General features: G+C 37.9%; 1 protein-coding gene across 1 annotated transcript in view; it reads left to right on the forward strand.

Moving 5' to 3' along the window:
• The window catches only part of LOC136835392 (uncharacterized), a 62569-nt gene that overhangs the window by 18269 nt on the left and 16800 nt on the right, over positions 1–27500 (forward strand). The window contains exon 2 of the mRNA XM_067098878.1: positions 23038–23193. Coding sequence (XP_066954979.1) covers positions 23038–23193 — 156 coding nt within the window. The remainder of the gene's footprint in view (positions 1–23037; positions 23194–27500) is intronic.

The raw sequence follows: 27500 nt of genomic DNA on the forward strand, positions 1-27500 counted from the left end.
ACAATTTATTTCTCCAACTATGGCAAAGCTTGCACTGGAGCAGACGTCTTTAATGAGATGCTCACTTTGCAGGAGAAGGGCAGCCGACTAAATGAGAGGGAACAAACAAGACAAAACCAGCCAAAAAGAAAAAAAAAAAGTGTGAAGCATCCACACAAACACAAGACATCACAGTTACTCAGCATAAAGTTTACTTAGTCAGATGGCTAATTTAAACATTGGATTTAACAGAATTTAAATAAACGAGGAGAAAAAACTAAAAAAATAAAATGCTTCTCGGTTCGTTGAGTAACTATGCACTTGCCATAACCTAACATCCATAAATGCATCACCAATGACCTTAAATCTGGATTATGGAAATGATGTTCTTCCGTCCAGCCTCCGGCCCTTTTCAGTCATCCTTTCCATTCAGGCAGTTGCTCCAGGATGAAATTCAGACACCAAGCGATGCGTACGACCTGCAGGTTCCTATTGATTTTCCCCTCGCATAATCTCCACTCATTACAAGACCCCTTCCTAATCAACAAGAGAAACGGGTCTTTTTGTTAACAGTAAAAGGAGAAAAGCGAATCGAAACGTACGCAAAGCATTCCAAACTGAATCCTTTCAAAGCCTTCATTCTTTCATGCGTTTCCACAAAGCCGGGCGATTAGTCAGCTGTTCCAGAAAGAAGCCCAAATAACATGTGGGCCAGCCTCGTAGATCGTGTCAAAATGTGATCAGGTACTGAAGCAAAATCGGTAAGAAGAAAAGAGCCATTCGTAATAACCCCGATTAAATGGGTCTTAAGACCTAATTCAATTTTCTCCTAAGTGTCCAGATTAGACCAACTTACATAATCAATTCCACCCGGGGTCTTCCCCTCCCCTCAATGACCTCCTTACCAACCCCCTCAAGCTCCAGACCCAAATTACTAATCGGATCATCCTGGGAAATCCATTTATGAGGGTTTGGGAGGAGTTAATGTCATTGGGTTATCGGCAGCAAAATGGTCGGAGTGCTCGTGCACGCTGTGTCACCTGTCTGTCTGTATGTCTGTCGCCTTCTCCGCTGGCAGAAAGACTAATTCCTCTTCTGGAACACTCATCTACCTTTACTTTATATATATATATATATATATATATATATATATATATATATATATATATATATATATATATATATATATATAATAATATATATATATATACACACACATACATATAACAAATATTATATATACAATACACACATATATATGTGTGTGTGTATCGTGCGCATTTCTTCTAAAGAGTCTATTGTTCACATTCAACAACTGTTAACCTCTATTTCCAAGCGGGTACACACACACACTTACACACACACACACACACACACACACACACACACACACACACACACACACACACACACATATATATATATAATATATATATATATATATATATATATATATATATATATATATATATTTGTGATATATATACATAATTATATAAATATAAATATATATGTACATGTATATGTACTGTATATATAAATACACAGACAAATATATATATATATATATATATATATATATATATATATATATATATATATATATACATGCATTATATATGTATATTTATATAAATACATACACACACATATATATATATATATATGTACGTATGTAAATGTATATATAAATATAAGGTATATGCGTACAAAATAGCATGTACATGTCCATCTCTGTTATTATATATACGTTAAATTTAGAAAGATGCTATATATGTGCAACGGTATACTATGTTGGATAAATAGCCTTGTAAATTATCAGAGTATCTCTAAGATAATATATTTACATTATGAATAAGTTACCTGGAAATCTCCAGAGAAGTAAACTGGTATATTTACTTTCTATGACTAAAAAGCACTTGCGTTGTAGGACGCTTCACAGTAAATGTATGAATTAAACAATAAGGAATAATTGAAATAAAACAAAGTAGAAATAAAACAAACGAGATCTATATATATATATATATATATATATATATATATATATATATATATATATATATATATATATATATATATATACCAAATATTCCGTTAAGAAAATCTTGCGTCAAAGTTTTCCGTACAGGAACTGAAATTTCTCCGAATGATAAGTAAATCTATCACTAAGAATTTTTAACTGGGAAAGACAAATAAGGCAAAACATTGCTATCATTTAAATCACGAAAAAGTCCAATAAATATGGTTGTATACTTCTAAATATGTTTAATTTTTCACTCCTTGTTAATGCATACATGTATTAACATGCATAAATACATGTCCATAGACAAATATGTGTGCGTTTACGCTAGCAATTGTAGATTCGTAAGTTATACATGATTTTCTGCATGAATACTGGTTTGTATGAATTATTACAAGTTCCGTGTATGTTGTGTTAGAGCAGATGAAAATTAATAGATGCAAGAATGAGACACGGTAACAAGTGGATGAAGACAAACAAGTAAACATTTGCGTCATTGCAATGGATATCAGATTCCCCATCTGCTCAATTACTGCACCTTTCCATATAGTATCAATACACATGGAAGAGCCACTTTACTTTACGTAAGTGCCTACAGTATGTACAAAAGTAATAAATGTCCATTCTCTTCGTACGCATACATACAAGCAGAGAGAGAGAGAGAGAGAGAGAGAGAGAGAGAGAGAGAGAGAGAGAGAGAGAGAGAGAGAGAGAGAGAGAGAGAGAATTTAAAGGAGAGCAAAAACCATTTCCCCTTTCCTATCGATGCGATGATGACGTTTTATCGTGCTATCTGAGATTTTTTTCATAAATTAATTCAGGGAAGGGAAAATTTATAATTTTCTAAAAATAACTTCTGACTGCATATACCTAAGTATAACTACAATATACTTTTCAAATAGATACATGTGTATGTTTGTTTATACAAATAATCTTCGAGAATAAAATTAGTCAAAACTAAGAATGGGAATATTCAAGTCATTTTATAAATATCAGTGGAAAATAAACAAAAAGGACAGGTTTGACTGAAAGACGAAACAGAAAACTTTTGCCGACCTACCAGGAAGCCCCGATGGCCCATGAATGACGGAGAGGAAAGAAATTTGGGTCCACCCGATAAGAGATTTGCCCCACTTCCTGCGAAAACGGTGTCGAGGTTCGATTGGATGCCGACAGAGTACGCTGCCTGTGGTAGTGGTACCGCTGTTTTAAAGGAGAGGCTTACGGAGGGTCCTACAGGAGTTTTTCCTCTTTTCTACCCTTGGAAGTGTGTTTGTGTGCAAGCTGTCCTCAGCCCAAAAAATGGGAGCGGGGGCACGTTACCAAAGTTTGTAGCTCTGAAATCAATACTTTGTAGGACTATATTGTGGTTCATGGATTAGCAGTGTGCTAAAAGCATTCCTTGAAATCGTTGCTCAAATTTATGGAGGTTTTGAAAAATGAATTTGTTAACCAGACTCAGTAAAACCCTAAGTTGAAACTTGAACCTTCCGCTAAACAAAAGTCATTTCGTATCGCTTACATTTATCTAAATTAAAGATCAAAGTTTTAATTTATGAGAGAGAGAGAGAGAGAGAGAGAGAGAGAGAGAGAGAGAGAGAGAGAGAGAGAGAGAGAGAGAGCGCTCTCGCTTACCTTTGTGTCAGAGTTGGGATGCGTGGTGGCTTTAAGGTGTTTCCCCACTCCCTCTCAAAATTCGAGTTGGGGGCTTTCTTTGTTGCTCACCTCTCGGCTGGGGGTGTCGGGGGAGGGGGAGAAGGGGAGGGGACTAGATGGGGAGGGGGAGGTTCAGCAGCGATCTATACCAGAGAGAGAGTTGGTGAGTCCTAAGACTTAACCTGCGCCAACCAACAACTACCGATCTCCCGAACAACCACTTTCTTCTCCTTGTACGTGTCATCACTACATAGCGCTGACACGTGCCTCAGAAGCCCTGCCTCCCCTTCCCAAGCCTGCTTGTAGTCAGTCCATCAGCATTGCCCGAGGAAGCAAAAACAAACTCTAACTTCACGGAAAGAGATAAATGATCTATTCGTGGAACTCACTGGTGAACCAAAATACTGATTGCAACACTTGGCAACTACGAGCAGAAAGGTCCACGAATGCGATATTTCAACAGGTGGATAGTGAGCGCACTGAAATCAATAAAGGCGATAATTGCACCATTTCACCACATGTAGATGACCCATGATGCATCCTACCATAGAACAGCATCAAAAGTCGCTGACGACAGCAAAACTCGAGGGCATCCCATCCTTATCACGAAATGAATAACAAAGAGCTTTATGACAGAAAACTGATCATCAGAGAATGGCTCGATCAAAATAATGAAAAGACCAAGGCAGCGTGACATCGGCGTACGTTTTCACGAAATGCACTTTCAGAAATTCTCAGCCAGTAACTGATTAAACGATCTTTCTTAAGATAATATCTAATATTGCAATAGTTCTAAGTTTCCCGTTGTTACGAAAAAAAAGGTCACACTGTGTTCTCTGTACAGAGGAGTGAGTGCAAGTGTATTGCAGCTTTAAGCCGAACACATAAAACTGAGTATAGTAGTTTCTTGTCTTCTTTCTTTCCCTCCTTCTCCTTCTGCATCAACAACCAAGATTTAATGGAAGTGCCGTCGTCCCATCCGATATCACTATTCATATTTAAGGTACTTTAACAAACTTTCAGATTTTCTCCGCATTAGTGCTACTCAGTCTACATCCCAAACCACCACTTGATGACCAAACGCACCATTGGCAGTGCCAGTGCACAGAATATGGAACCATTTCATCAATGCCAAACACGGAAGAACGCAACATATGAGAGAGAGAGAGAGAGAGAGAGAGAGAGAGAGAGAGAGAGAGAGAGAGAGAGAGAGAGAGAGAGAGAGAGACCTACATTAGTAATGTTTTTAGACCTTTGAGAGTGCATTCACTGATGTTTAATCAGCGTCATTGGGTCCATGTTTACAACATTAGAAATAGAAACGACACAAAACATTCATGTAACTCTAACAAACCCTTACACTAACAAATTCAGTCTTAAAATCCGCTAAACCCTCTGTGTGTGTGTGTGTGTGTCATGGACAACAAACTGTATTATAAACCATGAATAACCCGTGACCTAATTGGTTGAATATCTCTCTCTCTCTCTCTTTTTGATCTCCCAAATCACAAAGCCGCGGAGAAAATGATATAGCTGCACCGTAAAGCCGGTCTCATCTGGCGAGCTATAATGAAGCCTTCCCGAAATTATTAAACAATAAACGGGGACGGCTACGGAAGAACGAGATCCCGATCCTGCTTCTGGGCAAATCGCAGTCACGGGATACAACTTCTCCGATTCTTAGGGTTTCGAAAACAAAAATAACAGCTCACCTAGCGATGCCTTAAGAGGAAGTTTCGCCCCATTATTAAAATGATTAAAAAATTATTCTGATAATGTTAACAATTTGTTGCTCCTTCTGATGTCAATATTAATAACACTTCATCTACTTCTCTTGAAACTTGGTATAACTATCCCTCCATTCCAACAGGTAGACGTTCTTGAACAGTGGTTCCTATTCTGACCTGATAGACACCAACCACTGGGAAATCGAGGACTGACATAAAACAGACGTTTGTTATCCGAAGCCTCACAGAAATCCTTTGTTTTTTGTCTTCTAAAACACTTTTAAATGATCTACCCAACACCTTGCAAGGATAAGGTTAAAAAAACAAAACGCGCGTGCGCACACGCATACACACAAATATATATAGTGTGTATGTATGTATATGTATGCATTTGCACATTTGTAAAGGCTTGCACACCCATGAGTATAAAATGTACAGGCGGAAAACTATATGTATGTATATGTATGTGTATGTATATGTATATATATATATATATATATATATATATATATATATATATATATATATATATATATATATTATATGGATGTGTATGTGTGTTCCAGCACAACTCTGAATCGTTTTGAGCAATGTCAACCAAACTTTGTATACATATGACTTACTATCTGAAAAGAATACTGTTGGGGTAAGGCGTAACTGGCATCAAAAGGGATGAGAAGGGTGGAAAGGGGGTGACATGTAAAATAACCAAAAACGACAGATATTATTGTCTAATACACAGTTCTCGAGGTCGCGGGATGAATAGTGACACTCCCGATGCCCTTCAAGTCCAAGTTCAGCCCCCGATAGGAAGGGGGGTGAGAAGGGGTGAAATATAATGTCAAAAATGCTGGGCAATGTAACTGAAGCAACAATCTTGACAGGAAAGAGAGAAAGAGAGAGAGAGTTTATCGGTTGTCAATCAGAGTCTTCCTGGGCAGCGCTGGGTTGGTCAGTTAGTGTGTATGTATGTGTATATGTATATGTGTATATATATATATATATATATATATATATATATGTATATATATATATATATATATATATATATATATATATATATATATATATATATATATATATATATATATATATATATATAGGCGTGCACTCCCATGAGTATACACATGCGAACATTAAACTCTATGTATGTATATACGTATACATATACGAGCAAACAGCGCTACATACTCGGAAACAGCAGCCTAACAACACTTCTATCATAAGCACTGAAGAACGTCAAGGTGCTAGAAAGCGTCACTCTGCGAGTCATCAATCAGTGCAACGCAGCAGAGAGAGAAAATGAAACGAAAAAGCAGAATGTGAGTGGGAGGATACAGTAATGATCCGTCATCTTGGGAAATTATTGATGATGGTGACGTCTTCTCATTCAGACTCTCTAGGGCTGTGCATACCCGGGGCACTGTGTCACTCATGGCAGGAACGGAGGTAGAGAGGACGTGAGGGGGAGGGGGAAAGGGAGAGGGAGGGAAGGAGTGAAGAGGAGATCCCGTTAACATGAAAATATAATCTATATTTATAATCTATATTGACGACAATTCCATCTCGAGTTCATTACTTTTAGTTTTCTACGTTTAAACAGCATTTCTCCTTTTACTTAACCTTCTTTCGGATTACAAATGAGTTCCTAAATCTTAAACATTGTCTAATCGAGTAGATTCACAGCGTAAGCAACGAGGAGAGAATGACATTCGATCACTGGAAGCAGCTCATACAATTTTGAATGCAAAAATATTTCGTAAAATAGCGAAAAAAACGAGCTGGCACTACTGATCATTTATAGACAATGGATCAATTGGGGCTGTATAATTTCATAGCCAAACTGAAAATAATTTCATCACTTATCCATTGGAAAATTAGCCCTTACGAACACATATCTTTGGGGTGACTATTTTTAACCCTGGCTGACTAGGGCAATGAATCTAATTGCAGCTGACTTTTGGGCACCGATCCAAAATGCTGACAAACTAATCATAATTAAAGAGTTACAAAATAAGCCGGAGCAGAGGACGCCCACGACAAATTTACGGCGACTCGAGGAATGTTACACACTTGGCAGAAATTGGAGAATTGGAAATAATTCTGCCAAAAACCAAATCCTTTTGGATGTCATAATTCTTCGTTCGATTTCTTAAAGAAAAAATATCTCGTTGTATATCGAACTCAAAAGTGCCTTGACGAATAATTCTTGGCACTTGCGTTACCTCCAAATACATCCGAGATCTTTTTACTAAAAAAAAAAAAAAAATGATGCCAGTGACTGGAAAGTTTAATTTCTGCACACCATAGACCTCATAACGATAAATACCACGATATACACAGCTTGTCACTGACGCCTAAGAAATATGACAAACAGCTGGTGTGAAGATTTGCGGCTCATGATCGCCTCGCAAATGAGTCATAAAATAATGTCTTGATCATCCCCTTGGACAAGGAATTTATATTCTACCAAGCCTGAGTTGTCCTTCAAACAGTATGCCATGAATTCCAAGGTGACTAAGTTTTAATGGCAATATTTCTCAAATAATGTACTTTTCCTTACTCATTTTGTTATTTTGGATGGCATCGCACGTGAAAAATAAAAGCTGGCTAAAAACATTTAGTGCCGGGCAAAACATACATTTCAACTAATTACTATTTTAATCGCCATAACATAATGTTCCCTTTAGTTCAACAAAACTAAAATCAATAAATGAAAAAAAAAAGTTGCAGCCTTCCATACTTTATATGGAAATTGCGAGGGAACCCAAAAAACAACCCTTGACCTTTTCTTACAAATAAGATGAAGTTAAAAAAATGTTAGGAAGGGGACCCTTTTCCATTCTATATGAAATAAGTAATAAAGAAGAATGAAAGGGCGATGACATTCCCTGACCCGCATAAACCTATACCGATCTCTTCCTGTGGTGTCAGAACGACCTACTTTTGTGTGTGAATACGGGCGGTATGCACTTGGCAGATTCACCCATGCTTATGAATGATTTTCACTTAACACAGAAGGAAGTCGGGTGGACGGATTAAATGTCTGGTCATTCTCAATTATATTAACACAAACACACAAACGAGTGTGAGTGTGTGTGCGTGTGTACAAATTTGCAGCTCATTCTCCCAGAGAAAACGATGTGCAATAAATGTAATTTTGTATTTTTGCAACGACATACTTCTACTAAAAATGCAGAGCACCCTCATCCGAACGAGATAAACTCCCCGTAAGCTAATATCCAAGATCAATAATAAATCCAAACATCAGCTGTCACACAATATACCGACCCGAGATGAACCTTGGGAATCATGTAGCGATGAATTCGGCGAAAAAACATGACCACTAACGCTACTGCATCCAGTGCTTAAGATCTTTACTTCGAATTTCCAAAGATATATTTACAAAAAGTTTTTGAAGCAGTTAGTTTCGGAATGAGGAACCGTTTCAGCGTCGCCCCGTAAACAACAGTTAGGACTGCTAGCTTCAAAATGTATCACAAGTGGGATTCTAATGCGTCACATGGGCTGGGATAGAAGACCGACGGCAGGTTTGTAAAATTTCGGAAGACACTCCTGCCACAACAACACTCACATTTCAGTGCCTCAAGGTCAAAATTGGTGTTACTTGAAAATGGCATCCCAGAGCTACTAACATTCAATGTCATTCATGACAGAACATGTCATGAATGGCAGCTGAGTAATGTTACCACTAATCTCTAGGAAAACTCCCTTCATCTTCCTGGAATTATCACGACTTCAAAGAACACTGCATACGGTACCAGCGAACATAACTATACAAACGCTATATATATATATATATATATATATATATATATATATATATATATATATATATATATATATATATATATATATATATATATATATAATTTGTGCTAAAGGAACTATACAAACATTATATATATATATATATATATATATATATATATATATATATATATATATATATATATATATATATATATATATATATACATATATATGTTACACACACACGCACACACACACAACACACACACAAACAAACACACACAAACAAACCTCCTTTACTGAATGCCTAAAATACATATATATATAAATATATATATATATATATATATATATATATATATATACATATATAAAAGAACACACAAACACACACAACAAGCAAACCTCCTTTACTGAATGCCTAAAATGCAAACAGAAAAAAGAACACGAAAGCTACAACGATATTTTGTCCGGTTCCCCGAACGTTTCGGAAAGAGGCTGGTGATCAGCGTTATCCATCAGAAGCGTTGTCACACAAAATCCTCGCCCTAAATATTATGCAAAGTACAGTAAAGACGACTGGTTGTCTCCGCGATTTCCTCCGATTACAAGAGTTTATGTGGGGGCCGGCTGAGAGAGAGAGAGAGAGAGAGAGAGAGAGAGAGAGAGAGAGAGAGAGAGAGAGAGGAGAGGGGTGGGGTGAGGCGGGGGAGGGGGATAGCGGAATGTGCACTTTCAGCTTTTCGTCTGCAAATTGGAAAGGAATCTGCGGCGCAAGGATAAACATATGATTCAAACTCAGCAGTATCGATGTTTCTGTGGAGCTTAAAAATATGAAAAAATATTTTACTTGGAGCTATATAAAATATATATATAAAAAAAATATATATTATATATATATAACAAATATATATGTGTGTGTGTGTGTGTGTTATATATATATATATATATATATATATATATATATATATATATATATATATATATATATATATATATATATATATATATACACATATATACATATATATCCCTGTATGAATGTATTAGTAACAGCAACAATGAACACTTGACTTCTCGATTTCTTCACATTTTTCGAATGTGTTTACCATTACAAAGTTATGAATCCGCAATGAAGACCAATAAAGGAAGCTGGCCCAATTGTGATGAGGATCTAACTCGCTCCCATTGAGTTGGTGCAGTGGTAAGCGTAACCAAAAAAAGTATGAGGAAATAAAGAAGTTAAGAAGTTATCGAGGCTATTTCAGATACATACAAGTTGGTACAAAAGTGTCCAGTAGATTCTGTTGTGTGTGTGTGTGTGTGTGTGTGTGTGTGTGTGTGTGTGTGTGTGTGTGTGTGTGTGTGTGTGTGTGAGAGAGAGAGAGAGAGAGAGAGAGAGAGAGAGAGAGAGAGAGAGAGAGAGAGAGAGACGCAAAGGGTATAAGAATAGAGAAATATTCCTCCCTATTTCATTAGGCTGCACTGAGATATAACGATATCAAGAGGTAACAGTTAAGGGTGCTATTGAGGGTCAAATATTTATAATAACGGAATTGTTATGCGAAACAAGAAGTCTGAACGCAAGGGTAAAATTCGATAAGAGCAGAGATGGACCTCGAGCACGAAACTGGAGGTGGAGTGTGTTGCGAATGCATGCGGCAAAAGAGACTTGCAACCTGCACATGCTGAGGTAGATGGAAATGTTGCAGGTTAGGCTGAAATCTCCATCAAACTTAAGGATACGCTATGGCTGTATGGCTACATGGTTACCTGTTTGGTGAAATGATGCTGGGGGTCAAGGGAAAGACATACAAGGTGCAAGCCGGATAATATGCCAGTGAGAATGTTATGTGCAACTACTGTTTTACCGGCGAGAGAATGAGCAAAAGATGGTATGTTTAGCGGCCTCTGAGATCATGAGGAAGATACAAAGTACCTTACAATTGGAGCATGACAGTATGGAGAGAATGATGAAAGGAAGGAGTTAATGGAAATAGGTATTAAACCAAAAAATGTTATACCAATGGGAAAACGAGTGAAGAGGTTAGCCACACTGATATGAGAACGGTGATAAAGTAAAAGAGAATTGAAGTAGTCCTGTTAGACAGGTGCGTTATCGAGCTTTACGCGACAGAAAAGGTACAGCTAAATGAAACATATGAAGAGCACAATTGGTTTGTATCCAAATATCTTATGGGAAAAGACATGAAGACGAAAGCAGTATGTGACCGAGGGACGGCACAAAACTTGGAAAACAAGGAAGCAAAAATCGCAATACTAGCAGATGTAAATGGAGATTATATCATTATCGGGGGGGAGAGGGCCATGCGCAACTGTGTATGTGTAGATGTGTAGTGGTAGTGTGAGTGTGTGTGTGTCGTTTCATTAAAAGTGAGGAACAAAAATATTATATATCCACCTTGACCGCACTATCCATGAATGATGGCTACACACATAATATGCATCCATTCATACATACATCATTATATATAGTGTATATATATATATATATATATATATATATATATATATATATATATATATATATATATATATATATATACATATATATATATATATATATATATATATATATATATATATATATATATATATATATATATATAGATATATAGAGATATTATACAATTATGAGAGAGAGAGTGTGTGTGTTTTCGCGCTACAACGTACATAAAAGAAATAAAAAATAGAATTTACGTTTAAGAAGTTCAATAACTTTCTCCGTAAAAGAGACGCTGTAGTTTTGGAAACCTCACCGTTGGGATGGCGTTCTGTTGCCGTAACCTTCCATACTCGAACATTTTCTCAGACATTTTCTTTGATCTCACCCAAGTTCCAGCTCATATTTCTCCCTCCGAGACCCTTTCCCTCCGACCTGGTGCCAGAGGCCTCTCAGAGCATCCACACCACCGCTCCCACCATCAAGAAAAGTTCTGCCATAATTCCAAATTTCCTTATTTCCCTTCCTAATGCACTTCTCGCCTACTGTATGCTTGCCAAATGTATGTTCACAAACTCCACTTCCCTTCTTTACTGTGTCGTGTTTAGCAATTTCAAACAAATGTACCATGTCACGAAAACACGTGATTTCCCTCATTGATGATTTTATTATTATTAAAGTAGTTTAACCAGACCACTGAGCTGACTTTCAGCTCTCATAGGGCTGGCCCAAAGGATTAGATTAAAATACCAGGTCTAGGCCTCAGGCAAAGCACTAGGACCCAATAGGTCATTCAGTACGATGACGAACAAATTAAAATGAAATTAAAAACTGCACATCGACACATGCTCTCATACTGAAACACATACATACAATAAATACATTTACTCATACTTCCTTACATACACACTAACAAGGTATATTAAAATTCAGAATATTTTAATTTTTTTAAATTCGACAAATGCTATAAGGGTTTTCGTGATTTTATCATTTACTTATTTTTACATTTTATTAATTGAATCACACTTCCTCAAACTGACGTGGCAAACTACTTTGGGCATTCTAGTGAGTGCTGTTGTCACTGACGCAGATAAATATTGTTATGGTTTCTAGTATAATTATGATTTATTACTGTCCCTCGTAAACTTCCAACATACCATACACGAATCACGTGCCAGTGTGGCTAAGCAAAACAAAGAGCAAGAAGCAACAAAGTCTACGGTAACCATGCGCGGCATTTAACTGTCAGCAATCTCTCTCGATTTATCGCTTGTGATTTTAACATGCTTTGTTGCATCCGTAGGGATAAAACTTGACGGGGCCACTAAAGTTCATCTGCGAGTTCTCAAAAGATAAATGCATACAGAAGAAATCAAAACGCAAATAATAAATCTTGAACCATGAATTCACAAACGCCTTTGGTGAAGTCAAAGTAAAGTCAACGCGTGAGCTTCAATCGCATCCCCGCTCTTTAACCTGCACACAAGTTTGTGAAACCTCTGAGAATGACATTCTGATCCCTTTTTGAAATGACTTCTCTGATGACTAGAAACGATTCCCTTCGAGTGTCAAAAAGCGTTCATCCCAGAATATCGCAGCACAGACAGCGCCCTGAGGTCCCAAACAAAGAGCCAGGCACTTCCATTTTGTCAGGCCATTCGTTGGACAAAACTGCAACTTTCTTTTATAAGTGAATCGCTATAAATACGGATGCTCTAATTGGAGTGTCATCAGAGAGCGATAACTTTCGGGCAGATGGAGCCAGGGGCGAGGGGCTGCTCAGGGGTGGGACTGTTCGTAGGGGATAGGGGGTTGCTCCAATGATTAGAACACAGGTGAAAATGATCATGGAATTTTCTAGATGCAATTCGCTGTTAAGATCAAATAAAAAAGGTGAAAATTAAGACTTTGCATTGAGGACATTTTATAACGATAAAGGCTGTTAAAAAAAAAAAAAAAAAAAAAAAACACACACACCAACGAAAATGGTACGAGAAAAGTCAGCGAGGTCGTTAAACCCATGAGTGGAGTAAAGCTGCTCTAGCTATATATACTCGTACATTCATCAGTAACAACACCATGAGAGAGAGAGAGAGAGAGAGAGAGAGAGAGAGATGAAAACGATCCATGTCATGCAAGAAGTGACGACAAATCCAGTTTAAAAAACTGAAAGAAATGGCGCTAAAAGGCCAGTGACGCAACAGTTCTCTAACAAGGCATGCAATTCATATTTCCATGCTTTTCCTCCATGAAACAGGAAAACCTATAATGTACAATCTTCTGACCACAAAACCCAACTGATATAATCCCCCTCTCTCTCTCTCTCTCTCTCTCTCACACACACACACACACATACACACGCATTCTTATTTTTTGCCATAACCCTTTCCCCAACTCCTGTCATTTCCCTCCTAAGTTTTGATGCACTGTGACTGAGCTAACTTGCAGAAAGGAGACAAACTTCACCTGTACCAAATACCTGAGTGAATTTGTGGATGTTATCAGCTGGAAAACGTTCAAGAACTACATAACAGGAATTCATATTACGTCGTTAAACAGAGGGCTGAAGTGGAACACCTTATTTCTTCTTCTTTTCAGGGATAGATTGCCCAGCTAATTGTTTCCAGTGATTTGGCTTCAGCTGGAATAAAGTTGCCCATATCCACGACAATGCAGCAGTTCCTACTATCTCTCTGTAATAGTCTCTATTTATCCTACTGTCTCTCTGTAATAGTCTTTCTTTATCCTATTATCTCTCTGTAATAGTCTCTCTTTATCCTACTATCTCTGTGTGGTAGTCTCTCTTTATCCTAATATCTGTGTACCAGTCTCTCTTTATCCTACCATCTCTCTGCAATAGCCTCTCTTTATCCTACCATCTCTCTGCAATAGTCTCTCTTTATCCTACCATCTCTCTGCAATAGTCTCTCTTTATCCTACCATCTCTCTGCAATAGTCTCTCTTTATCCTCCTATCTCTATGTGATTAGTCTCTCTTTATCCTAATATCTGTGTAATAGTCTCTCTTTATCCTAATATCTCCCTGTGTAATAGTCTGTCTTTATCCTACCATCTCTCTGTAATAGTCTCTCTATCCTACTATATGTAATAGTCTCTCTTTATCCTAAGATCTCTCTGTAATAGTCTCTCTTTATCCTACTATCTCTCTTTACGTAATACTCTCTCTTTAATCCTTGACATTATATTTTCATGCTATCCCGATATCCTCCAGCCAAACCCAAGGGACAAGTAATTCCGACTGAAAGGCAATAATTTATCGAGAGAGAGAGAGAGAGAGAGAGAGAGAGAGAGAGAGAGAGAGAGAGAGAGAGAGAGAGAGAGAGAGTAGCTAGATGACACGACCATCCTCCCATTCTCTGACGGAGGAATTTTCTACCGGAGAACTGGGAGTAAATCCAGGATTTTTTCCGCACGAGGTCGCCATCTTGTGAGAAAAACGAGACACGTTACAGTCATGAAAAGTTTAGTAATGGGGCTGCTGGTGTATGAAATAATCTTAGACCCACAAGTTGGAATAGCGTCTTGGGGAAGCATCATTTCCTTCTTTACTCTTTTTTTCCTTTGCAGTTTGTTTTGCGGGTTTGCCTTTGTTTACATCCGAGGGCTTTGCTTTTATGACCTTGTTTTGCCTCGAGATTTCTCCCTCAGTGGCACCGCCTGCTTTCTGCAAATAAACTCTTTTGGTTTACGCACGGAATTTTCTGATTCTTACTTCTTATCGTTGGATCATCATTATTATATAGAAAAGCTATCATTCTTTAAAATGATCTAGACGAGCTTCAACGATAGACGTTTGACAAAGATGGCTTTCACCTACAGAAGTGTCCATTGTCAAAGAATTAAAACAACAAATCGAATAGGTAAAGATATCTAGGCACTGAAGCAAGAGGTTTGTCGCTTTTTTTCGATGAAGATTTTAAAGTGAAGTTGTTTGATATCAGAGCATCCTCAAACAAGAGCCTCGTTTGCTGGGTATATCCCCTTCAAATAACATTAGAGCGGTAAGCCTGCTCCACGAACCCATTCTCTCCCTCTCCTTTCCCATCCCGTCCCACAATGAAATGATCATGAAGGAATAACGCATGCTATGTATCACCGTCCCATAGAACAGAGGAGCCTTTCTTTCCCGCGTCATAGCCAAGGAAATGTCGCGTGTCAGCTTTCATTTCCTAAACCTACCCTCTCCTCTCTCTCTCTCTGGAGGGATTAGCATCTGTCATATTAAACGTCTAATTTACTTTGAGACGATCTTCTATCTGGTTTCATCGTCTTTTAACCCAATTTCAAGTCCCTCGGGATGCTTTTATGCCTTTTGGAATATTAAAAGGGTGAACCCTCGCCCATATTAATCTTGCGATCCCTAGCATGTAGCTGTAAATGCACCCCTTTTAAACAAAGTAATTACATCGATTTAGTAGTCATCAACATTTTCCCAGTAAAAAGCGTTTATCTGAACAGATCCTTATTCAAGACGTGCCATGAAAGGATACTTTCACTAAGAGGAGATGATGATTTCACTCATCCTCTTTCACCTTCACTCTTAGTCTTGAATGCGACTGAATGCATCATTAAACACAATGCAGCGATTTACCCCAAACGAAATGAAAAAACAAATTCCCTTCAGGAGGTTTCTGTAAATATAACTAATCAGAAATCTCATCGCGGATTAACTGTAAACAAAAAGTAAGAAAAATTCCATGTGCTCCCGTTCAATACCGATATTTGCTTCACGAAGAAAATTTGGCAAACTGGGGACAGGAAGTAACTAAGTATGCGCTCCGTACAAATTTGCTCATTTTTGTGATCACTCTAGTCAACAACCAGTCCATAAGCGCAAAAAAAGTAAAATATTAGCGCATATTAACGAAAAATTCCGACGACGAATAGACGAATCATCTGCTAACTGGCAGCGAGGAGTCTGTTACCACTAAATGACACTTCCCCAAAGTTTCCAAGTTGAATACTTCTACTTGTGCTCCGGCCGTTGCAAATGGTCTTCACTTGTATTCATTTAACCGTTTTGTCGTCCCAGTGATTTCTTAAGGAACAGAGCAAACATCAGGCGTCCGACTCCATTTTTCCACTACTTTTTCCACAGCAGCGCTAAAAGAAGACAATCTTAGTTCAGTAATCAAAACTTACTACGTTATAACGTATGCGCTTTACTTAATTCCTCCTCATTCATTCTCACTTGCAATTGTATCAGAAAATGAGAAAACAGTTTCTTGAAATTGCAAAGGCTGGTTTCATTCATACTGAAAATACTTCACAGATTCCTCTCCTTCACTCTAAATCTGACACTAAAACAACAATTCGAAATACAATGAAGTACTCAATAAGTTAATAGATAGAACATAGAATTTAGGTCAAAAGACCAAGCACTGGGGCCTATGAGGTCATTGAGCGCTGAAACAGGAAATTGACAGTAAAAAGGACTGAAAAGTGTAACAGGAGGAAAACCTCGCAGTTTCACTATGAATCAATTGTTAGGAGAGGGTGGAAAGTAGGATGGAAGAAAGAGAATATGAACGGAGGTACAGTAAAGGAATAAAAGGGGTTGCAGCCTGGGGCCGAAACCTTAATGCCTACAGTGCACCCCGTGCGGGGTCGTAAGTTAAAAGCGCAATCGAATGCGGTAAAAATCAATCATCAGCAATATGTTCACCGTCATTACTGTTCCCCGAGGTTCATCAAAATTAAATCCTCACAGTGCTCTCTGAACACCCTATTATCCGCCCCGGCTTCATCAGAACCTAATGAGAACATTCACATTTCGCCTTCCCCTACCATTAAGTTCTCTTTTATCTCCTGCCATTTCCGATACACTTCAGTTTCTTTCCTAACTGACATTCTTATATTAGAATCAGTTACTTTTTTTTTTACTTTCTTTGTATGTATGTATGTATGTATATATATATACACACACACACATACTCTTGTGCAGACTAAAATTTCTGGCCGAACAAGCTCAAACATTCCAAGACAGAGAAGTTCATCGAGCGGGTACGAATGGAATTTTTACGCTAATTCCTAAGATATTCCGAAGGGAAACGAGATTAAATAGAATATAAAAGGAGGTAAACATATCAGGCGAGGGAAGAAAGGAAGAGCAGAGGAACGGAGAAAACTGCACTGAAGCAAAGGGGAGGTGGGACGCAGAAAAAGAGGGAGAGGAAGAAAGGCGATGGAAAATAAAGAGGAGGACGAACGGCGGAGGGGAAAATGGATGCATTAGTAATTCGGGAAGCTTTGTGAAGGAGACTACTGAGGCAGATCTCCCTTTGTAACGCGTCCACCAAAAGGCCACGTCAGGGCGTGACCTTTGCCTTAAGAGGCTCCGAGAGGTTCTAACACACAAAAGAAAAGATCACCATATCTCCTTTATGACTTCATTATCGGCTTCGTAAAATCTATATTATTATCAAAATGAGAACAATTAAAAAAGGCATTAACTTTAGAAAGCTTCCACATGCTGTAATAGATGGGCCTTTAATGAACAAAAAAAAAATGTAAACAGCGGGAAGAAGAATCAAGTATTAATGGAAATAACTGAAGAAGGATAAGTCAGCAATCAAAAATAGATCAACGTTAAAGTGTTTAAACAGCAGTTGAAAATCAAATCAGACAGACTGAAGCTACTGCACTTGGCGATTTCAGGTCACATTAAAGCTGCTAGAAACCTCTTCACTAGATTACGAGTCAGTGGAATGTCAGACTTCTGCTACTGGGAAGTTGAACTTCGCACCATTTAAACCAAATCATTTTATAGAATGGTACTGCACCGCAAACCGAATGTCATGCACTTATTCCCAAGGGCGTCGGCACTAAAGAGGATGTCTCCAGTTCGCAATGGAAACAAAGCTGAAGAACGATGGTCGGAAAGGATTTTCTCCGATGATGGTTTCAATCATAATTGCCAAAGTTGAGAAAAGGAGACCAAGCTTCCGATAATGTTATATCTGCAATAATGCTCTCGAGAAGCTCCTGACATGCACACATGGGAAAAACATTGGCGAACAACAAACTACTGAAAGAATTTGGAATGAATACAATCACCTCCGTAGCTACAGAGACTTTTAGACAGCTTTGTTTGATAATTATGATTCAACGTGCTACAAAACACCTTTCACGATCCCCTTTAAACTAATGAATAAAATACTATGTCACAAACATTCCTTATATTTTCTTATTTCTTTAAATACCAAAAATCGGAAGAGCTTGAATTTTCCTGTATCTGTAGTATAGTCTCCACTTCAGCAGCTTCTATTCGGATTGTGCTCAACAGGAACTTCCCCACTCGTTCTACCCAACCCAATGTATCCCAAAGGCTCACATACGACGCAAATACGGCTGACGTACACATACAGTGATGGCACTTGCTAAATCTAATTTTCTCTAATTTAATTATGAATCATCGCCAAACTCCTAAGGACATTTATCATGTTTGCCCCAACCGCAAGGACACTGAACAGACTCTCACCTCTGATTTAAAGGTAATCAAGCGCCTCGTGTGCACCTAATTTGCACTGACTGCCTGACTATTTTGGGTTATTTTACGATTTTACAGTTTAGTAAACAATAGTATAGAAATAAATAATTCGAAATGTTCAACATTCATTGTAACTTGCAGAAATTTGTTTGAGCTATTCAGAATATACAAAGATAATGATAATGTTCTTTCTTCCAATGAAATGGCTCTGAACGTGCAAACAAGAATGGAAAAGAGCCAGGGAACAACGGAGAGACACCAAACTCAAGATTCAAGAACCGCATTTTCATTTCTACACAGGAAAAAGTATAAGAGAAATGAAGTTAATCGTTGACTAATAATGTTCATTCTCAAAATACTATAAAGATCAATATATGACACATTTAAGAATGAACCTAAAGAAATAAAAGCAAATATATCCATACACAACTGAATAAACAAGGTACATGCCAAATAAAGAGATGACCGTTTGGAGAAAACAAAGACACCAACGAACAACAACAACAACGCACCCCCTCTCTCTTTTGTTGCCAGTTGTTCAAAGATCCAGCGTATTTACGAAGAGGGGAAAAATGGTTACCAGTATACAGTTGAGGCACATAAAAACATTTCAGCTCTGAGAATTGCCAGGTCGGAATCTCTATACTGCTGCGCTCGGTAGGGATTAAAGCCTTTCGAACTGGTGGATCCCCAAGTGAATGTCGGGTTGCATAAGGCTTATATACACATCACATACTTCTGCCTCTGTATAGGCGTCACAGTTTTTCTTGCCCTTATGTATGTAAGTTGTACGTAAGTACGCACGTATATATATATATATATATATATATATATATATATATATATATATATATATATATATATATATATATATATATAATATAATATATATATATAATATATATATATATATATGTATGTATGTGTATGTATATAATATATATATATATATATATATATATATATATATATATATATATATATATATATGTATATAATATAATATATATAATATATATATATATATATATATATATATATATATATATATATATATATTTACATACACTTTCAGAGCACAGTCTTCCTTGCAAACAATTCTTATTGAATGGTAAATGGTGATGCACATGTGGCGTTCACCATTTTAAGAAATACTTCTCTGATCATCTGAGTCTCCTCTCATAGTCAAGACTCTGAGGAAAGACAAAAGTTATATTATATATATATATATATATATATATATATATATATATATATATATATATATTATATATATATTATATATATATATATATATATATATATATATATATATATATTAATAATGTGTGGGTGTGTGTGAAACAACAACAGAAAAAATGACAGAAAATATGGCGAGCCTCCAGTTGAGCATCACAACGCGTTGTCCACACCCACCACAAATGACTGCTCTCCGGAGAGCGAGGCGGGTGCCGGGGCCAGCAAACACCATTTTAAATGAAATGAAATGAAACGCTAGCTATCCAGAGCAACGCTGGACGCGCATGGCCGGCCAGAGCACTGGGAACCTCCGCTGCGTGAATTTTCATTGCATTACTATTATACAGACAGGCGTGTAATAAGGAGCTATGTAAAGCTCATTTGCATGCAGAGTCATGCTTTACACATGTTGCTGCTCGTGACTCCTTGTTTTCCAGGCAAAAGTCAAGAAAAATGTGCTTTTTATATTCTCTGCTCTTGGCAGGGTGGTTTTGGTCAGCCAGTGGTGGAAACTAATGTTGAATTCCTTATTCATTCTTCTTGTGGATTTTTTATGATCTCTCGCGTACCCTTCTGACCCCGAGGCGAATTGTTTATCTGCTTTTATACCATTCTCATCCGTGCTGCCTCAGAACATATTTAATCAAGAGTAAAAACTGTGCGTTATTGTACCGACGATTTGTTGGATTACAAAGAGACTGATTTCTTTGGGATCATATAATAATAATAATAATAATAATAATAATAATAATAATAATAATAATAATAATAATAATTATTATTATTATTATTATTAAGTTCTATCTCACCTCGGGTCGTATCCTGGACTCCTAGACAAACTTGTATGGATCTGTTTATAGCGCCCTTTCCGTTCGTTTGCGAGTCCTAGGCTCGATCTCAAGTTGAGTTACAAATTTATATCTATGTCCCTCGTGATTGTGTGTTGATTATTTAATAATAATAATAATAATAATAATAATAATAATAATAATACCTCCTTCAGAGCAAACCTCTCCCCCGCCTAAAGCGGCTGATGAAATTATAGCGACAGTCACACTAACGTGAGCAACACAGTATATTACTCAAGATTTTTTGGAGATATCTTTATATTCAATTAAATCTTTATATTCAATTATCCCTTAACCAATCCATTTTAGAGTTATAATTTTTAAAACAACTAATTAGCTGCCACACCATAACTGTCATGATTCAAGGCAAACTCCCAATAGTAGCAAATATAAGAAAATATTTAAATGAAACGGTAAAACCCATGACATTGTATCTATAGTAATAAGAGAGATAAAGTTGTTTTCCTTATACCTGCATCCTCTTACTTTAAATTTCCTCAAGCCTTAAACCATTTTATTCAATACTTGTTTGTACTGTACGTATGATTCGTGCTGTCGCTCCAGAGAATAAAGGAAAATTTTAGAGGGGACTCAAGATTTGCTAGAGAGAGAGAGAGAGAGAGAGAGAGAGAGAGAGAGAGAGAGAGAGAGAGAGGAAAATCTCTGTTACTATCATTCTCAACTATTTACTAAATATAAAGCCCCTAGAAAATAACTGTCCAAGGCAAACTTTAAAGAGAAAGAGGTGGAACTCACACAAGAATTCATTTCCAAACATGTGACACTAACAACCCACGTCAAAAATAAACCTATATGGAATGTTTCTGTAGCTGACTGACACCTCGCATTTACAGCCAATTCCTTTCATCACAAACTACTTGGAAACTTTGTTTGTTATCTGCCGCGCCTTCCTCAAACAGGCACCCGACCCCCAACCCACAAATATACCAGTCAATTTCTATGGTTGCCTCCTACGAACATAACTGCCGTCTGTTTCTGTGAAATACACCTGTCACTGCTAACATGTTATTAGTTTCTTTAGCATCTTTGATCACAAGACGGGGAACTAAATAATGTATAATATGTACCTTGATTAGCTCTGCATCATTAAAGGAATTAAATATAAATGGCAGAGAATAAACTATGAATTTTCGGTCAATATCTAAAAAAGACAACAATATACATTGTGTGAGTTTTTTATTTATTTGAAAGCAGAAACTATGTGAAATATATGTGCATGTGCGAGACATAAAAAAAGAATGTATACAATAGAAGTAAGCATACGGAAACTATGCATGCTATCAAATTACCTATCAAATGTAAAACTTGAAAAAAAATTATATATATATATATATATATATATGTGTGTGTGTGTGTGTGTGTGTGTGTGAGTGTAAGCATATATATTATATACTGTATATCAATATCATTTCACATAATTCGGAACGGAGTAAAGGCCTTCTTTCAAACTATTTGAAACCCCACACATATGAAAAGTAATCTATCAAAAAATAAATAAATAAAAGGTTGGTAAATAATATCATCCAAAACAATAGTATTGGTGGATCTACAACATATTCGATTTAGTTTTGGAAGGATTGTCACTAAGTTCTTAGAATTTTCTAAGCAAGTTGCAACCACGAAGAGTGTTGAGAGACCATCACGTCTTTCCAGCGAGAGAGAGAGAGAGAGAGAGAGAGAGAGAGAGAGAGAGAGAGAGAGAGAGAGAGAGAGAGAGAGAGAGTGCTATGACCCATCTGTTCTCTTCCGCTCTCATTTCCAGGCAGGAACTAACCCAGCTCCTTCTGCCTTTCCTTGCAGGTCTACAACATGCTCATCACCACCTTATTCCTGCTCTTTGTGCTCACCACCGTCGCTCTGCTCATCTTCCTGCTGATGCGAAGGCCTCCCTGCTGCCCCTGCTGCCAGGACCCTTATGATACAACTGCTTCTACCAACGGAGACAGCAGCTCACAGGTAGGTAGTGGAAGGGACCAGCCACTGAATTCATGGTTCGTTGACAGGCAGCGGAGCAAGATAATGTTGTTAATGCGTAAAAGGGCCTCGTCGCCAAAGTCAACATTAAAGTTCCAGTGCTGCTGAGGAAGAGAAGTTTGGGATGGAGGGATAAGTAGGACCCAAACTTCATTATCGAAGCTCAGGTGCGCGCATGCGCGTTGCTTCCGTTAGGACGGGAAATACTCATGTCGAAAACTGACAAAAGAAATTCTCTTGCCCTTTCTTTCCCGGCGCGCTGGGGCTGCAACAGCGCACATGATCCTCGTTGAGAATCCGCATTTCATGGAAAACTAAATTCTGCGACAGATACAACATACGAACAAATGATAACGATACATGCCACACAGGGAAATCATGGAAGGGTGAGCACTATAAACATACTGAACAACAAATAAAAGAAATGAGCGGGTAATATACGGAATCACCGACAGCCACACGCAAATGCAAACGACGAAAAACAGAAATAAGGCATAAAAGACATTTTAGATAACGACGTTAAATCTAGATCCAACATGAAATGCGATCTCATCTGGCATTTACCGACCACTGCACCATAATGGCCACATTTCATGCTGGAATATAGAAATGAAGCCAAAGGCCAAGGGCTGGGACCTATGAGGTCATTCAGCGCTGAAAGGGAAAGGGAAATTGAAATTGAAAGGTCCGAAAGGTTAAACGTAAGGAAAAACTCTAAGTTGCGCTATGAAACAATTGATAGGAGAGGGTGGGAAGAAAAATAAAGAACGAGAACAAGAACGGAGGTAGAGTAAAAGGAATGAAAGGTGTTGCAGCTAAGGGCCGAAGGGACGCTGCAAAGAACCTGACGGCACTAGCCCCCTACGGAAAAGTTTCATATTCGTGTAATTGCTACAGTACGTCTGCTGTTTCAACTTGCTGGCTTCGTGAACATTCTTTCAAGCAACACAATGCATAACGATTTCCGTACCAAGAGAGAAAAAACACAAATGTAAGCTTAAAGGATGTACACAAACTCTCGAATTACAGTTTCCCTGGATTTCACATAAAAAAAATGAATAGCACAAAAAAATGAATAGCACTGAATTAAGACATCTATTTCAATCAGAGAGGATCTTGAATTCACACAACGAAGTTGAAACTCTTGGAAACCCCCTCTTTAGTCTCTTGCTGCTCAAATCATGCTAGGAAAACATAACGGACACTCTCTCTCTCTCTCTCTCTCTCTCTCTCTCTCTCTCTCTCTCTCTCTCTCTCTCTCTCTCTCCGACAATTCCACTGAGTTATGGAAATAGCAAATATTTGGGAACTACAATTTTTTTTTTATTTAAAACTGGGATGCTTGTTATATCTACCTGATTCTTCAGAGTCGCTTTCTCCATTCATTGCCGTACGAAAATCGACCGTCTGGGCGATTCGAATCCGTTTGATTATTGTTTGGTTTTACTCCTAAAATGAGCTGTCAATATTTGGCCACGACAAATGGTTTGAATTATTTATGAAGTTTCTGGAGACAAAAGCATAGTAACGTCATCGTTGTAGAGGCCATAAGCTTTTTAAGGTAAAACAGACACCAACACGACAGAAGAACGGAAAACGACAACAAGAAGAAAAGAGCGTTTTAGCTCTGATGCCAACTACAGACCTCTCTTTAAGGGTGGAAGGAAACCACAATCCGAGTGAGAACTTCTCGGTTTTGAGGTGGAGAGGGAAACCAGCCACAGAATCCACCAACCTCACCTCAGTACATGAGAGAGGTGGTGGCCGGGCGGGTGTTTTACTACTGCTTAATAGCAAAATTACGAGCGTAACTGTAGGGGGGGGGTGAAAATGAAACTAAACTTGATCTGAGTGACTATACCAAATACGACCGGCAAAAAGAGAAGCAGCTTAAGAATGTTCGAAAGGTAAATAGGTTACAGCTATGCACTGGTGAAAACGGAGTTGACGAAAACAAGCAATGTTTCTTGGGAAACGCTCCCAAGACAAAGGAGTAAAAGAAAACAAAGAGTGGTTTAAAATTACGGGAAAACAACTGTCTATGTCTGGAAGGCCCCCTACAAGCCATTAAGACAAAGAAGGAAAAGCATCCATGATACAAAAGTAAAAACTGCGCCGAAGTTTCTTCGGCGCAATTGAGTTTTCTGTACATCGTATAATCAAGGCCACCGAAAATAGATCTATCTTTCGGTGGTCTTAGTATGTTGTATGAGCCGCGACCCGTGAAACTTTAACCACGGCCCGATGGTCGACTATCCTATATCGTTGCCAGAAGCACGATTATGGCTGACTGTAACCTTAAATAAAATAAAAACTACTGAGGCTAGAGGGCTGCAATCTGGTATGCTTGATGATTGGAGGGTAGATGATCAACATACCAATTTGCAGCCCTCTGGCCTAAGTATGTATGTATATATATATATATATATATATATATATATATATATATATATATATATATATATATATATATATATATATATATATATATATATATATATATTTGCATTTTTGGGCATATTTTCTCTCTCATGCAATTTCTATTGAAGTCAATAGCAATGTTCGTAGATACTATCACCTTATCAAGACTTCGAATCAGTCGATACTTCTTTTCTCTTCTTGCAAGCTTCTCAGGAATAAGGAAAAGGAATAAGGATCCTTCCCATTTACTTTTTCTTTTTCTAGTCGACGGAAAAGGAAAAAGTAAATGGAAAGAATATCGAATGATTTTTCCTTATTCCTGAGAAGCTTGCAAGAAGAGAAAAAGTTTAATATGCATGGTGTCACAAGGTTTTCCTGTAGGGAGGTAGTGCCGTCAGTGCACCTCACGCGGTGCACTGTAGGCTTTACCTAAGGTTCTTTGCAGTGTCCCTTCGGCCCCTAGCTGCAACCCTTTTCATTACTTTTACTGAACCGCCTCCATTCATATTCTCTTTCTTCCATCTTGCTATCCACCCTCACCAAACAGTTGTTGCATGATGCAACTGCGAGGTTTTCCTCCTGTTACACCTTTCGAACCTTTCTACTCTCAGTTTCCCTTTCAACGCTGAATGACCTTTAGGTCCCAGCACTTGGCCTTTGGCCTAATTCTATAATCCACAAGGTTTTGTAATACGCTACAAGTCACGACCTCATCTCACAAGCTTCTACAAAACTAACTAAATAACTAAATGAAAGTTGTTTCAAGCAAAGGAACCAGAATGCACCGTTATGGAAAACTAGCTGCATTGTCACCATCCGATGTCAGAAAGCTTAAAGGACGCCCAAGACGGGCCAGCAGGCACAAAGAATTGCAATGCCTGCGTATTACAGTCAGTGAAGCAAATCTTAACTGACAAGCAGGGACTGTGTTGTGAAAGTACCCATGATTGTCATAGTCCATTCATACATATACACCATCAACAATAAACCTCCTCCTGTAAGCGCAACAAAATCCAAAAGCGTTGTAAGATGTAAGGGTAAGGTAAATATCGGCTAAACAGTCATTCAAAAGCAGACAAACAAAATCCTATTTCTTTCTTCCTCAATAAAAAAAAGGGGGGGAGGGGGGATTCTAACACTGACCACTGGGGATGCTGCCTCAAAGAGACTTTCCAGACCACTCAACCTGTCCAAAGAAACCTAATATTTCATGACAAAAGGAGTGTTGAATCTACGGTGCGCTGACTCTGTTTACAAGAGGTTGGGTATAGAACCCCCTTCCTCTCTTAGGCTTTCTTTCCCTTCCTTTATAAAAGATAACATCAATATAGGTCCTTTTGAGTAGTTTCTCCCTGTCAAAATATTCATTCACGTGTAAAGGAAGCCGAGGCACTACAAAATACTTGGGAGATTTTCGAAGGTGTTCGTATATACATATATGCTCGCTGGTCGATGCCTCCGTCAGACCGTTAATTGCTGGCCCTTGAGGGTAGCTGGGTTGGAGGGTCCTACAACAGAGTGAAAGAGCGGGAACGTTTTCTTGGGATTTTTCTTTTTCTCTCTTCTACTTGTTACATTCTCTCTCTCTCCTTTTTAAAAGGTTGGGCTAATGTATAACTTTTTTTAAAACTTAAAAAATTTAATAGTCGCCTCTCTCTTCATCATCCCTCAAACATACTGGAAATCACTTCGTAAACTTCCCCAAAGAGGCATACTACACTGGAGGCCCATTTTCCATTTGAGTCTCCTCACCTTGTTAAACCTAAATCTTAGTTTTTGGCTTCCCTTTTACATCAGCCTCGAACTCCCCGAGATTTAGAAATTGCTGAAGTTAGCCTCGCCCATTTCTCTCGAGTCGTAAAATTTTC

The sequence above is a fragment of the Macrobrachium rosenbergii genome, chromosome 55 (assembly GCF_040412425.1).
Source record: "Macrobrachium rosenbergii isolate ZJJX-2024 chromosome 55, ASM4041242v1, whole genome shotgun sequence".
In the NCBI taxonomy this organism is placed as follows: domain Eukaryota; kingdom Metazoa; phylum Arthropoda; class Malacostraca; order Decapoda; family Palaemonidae; genus Macrobrachium; species Macrobrachium rosenbergii.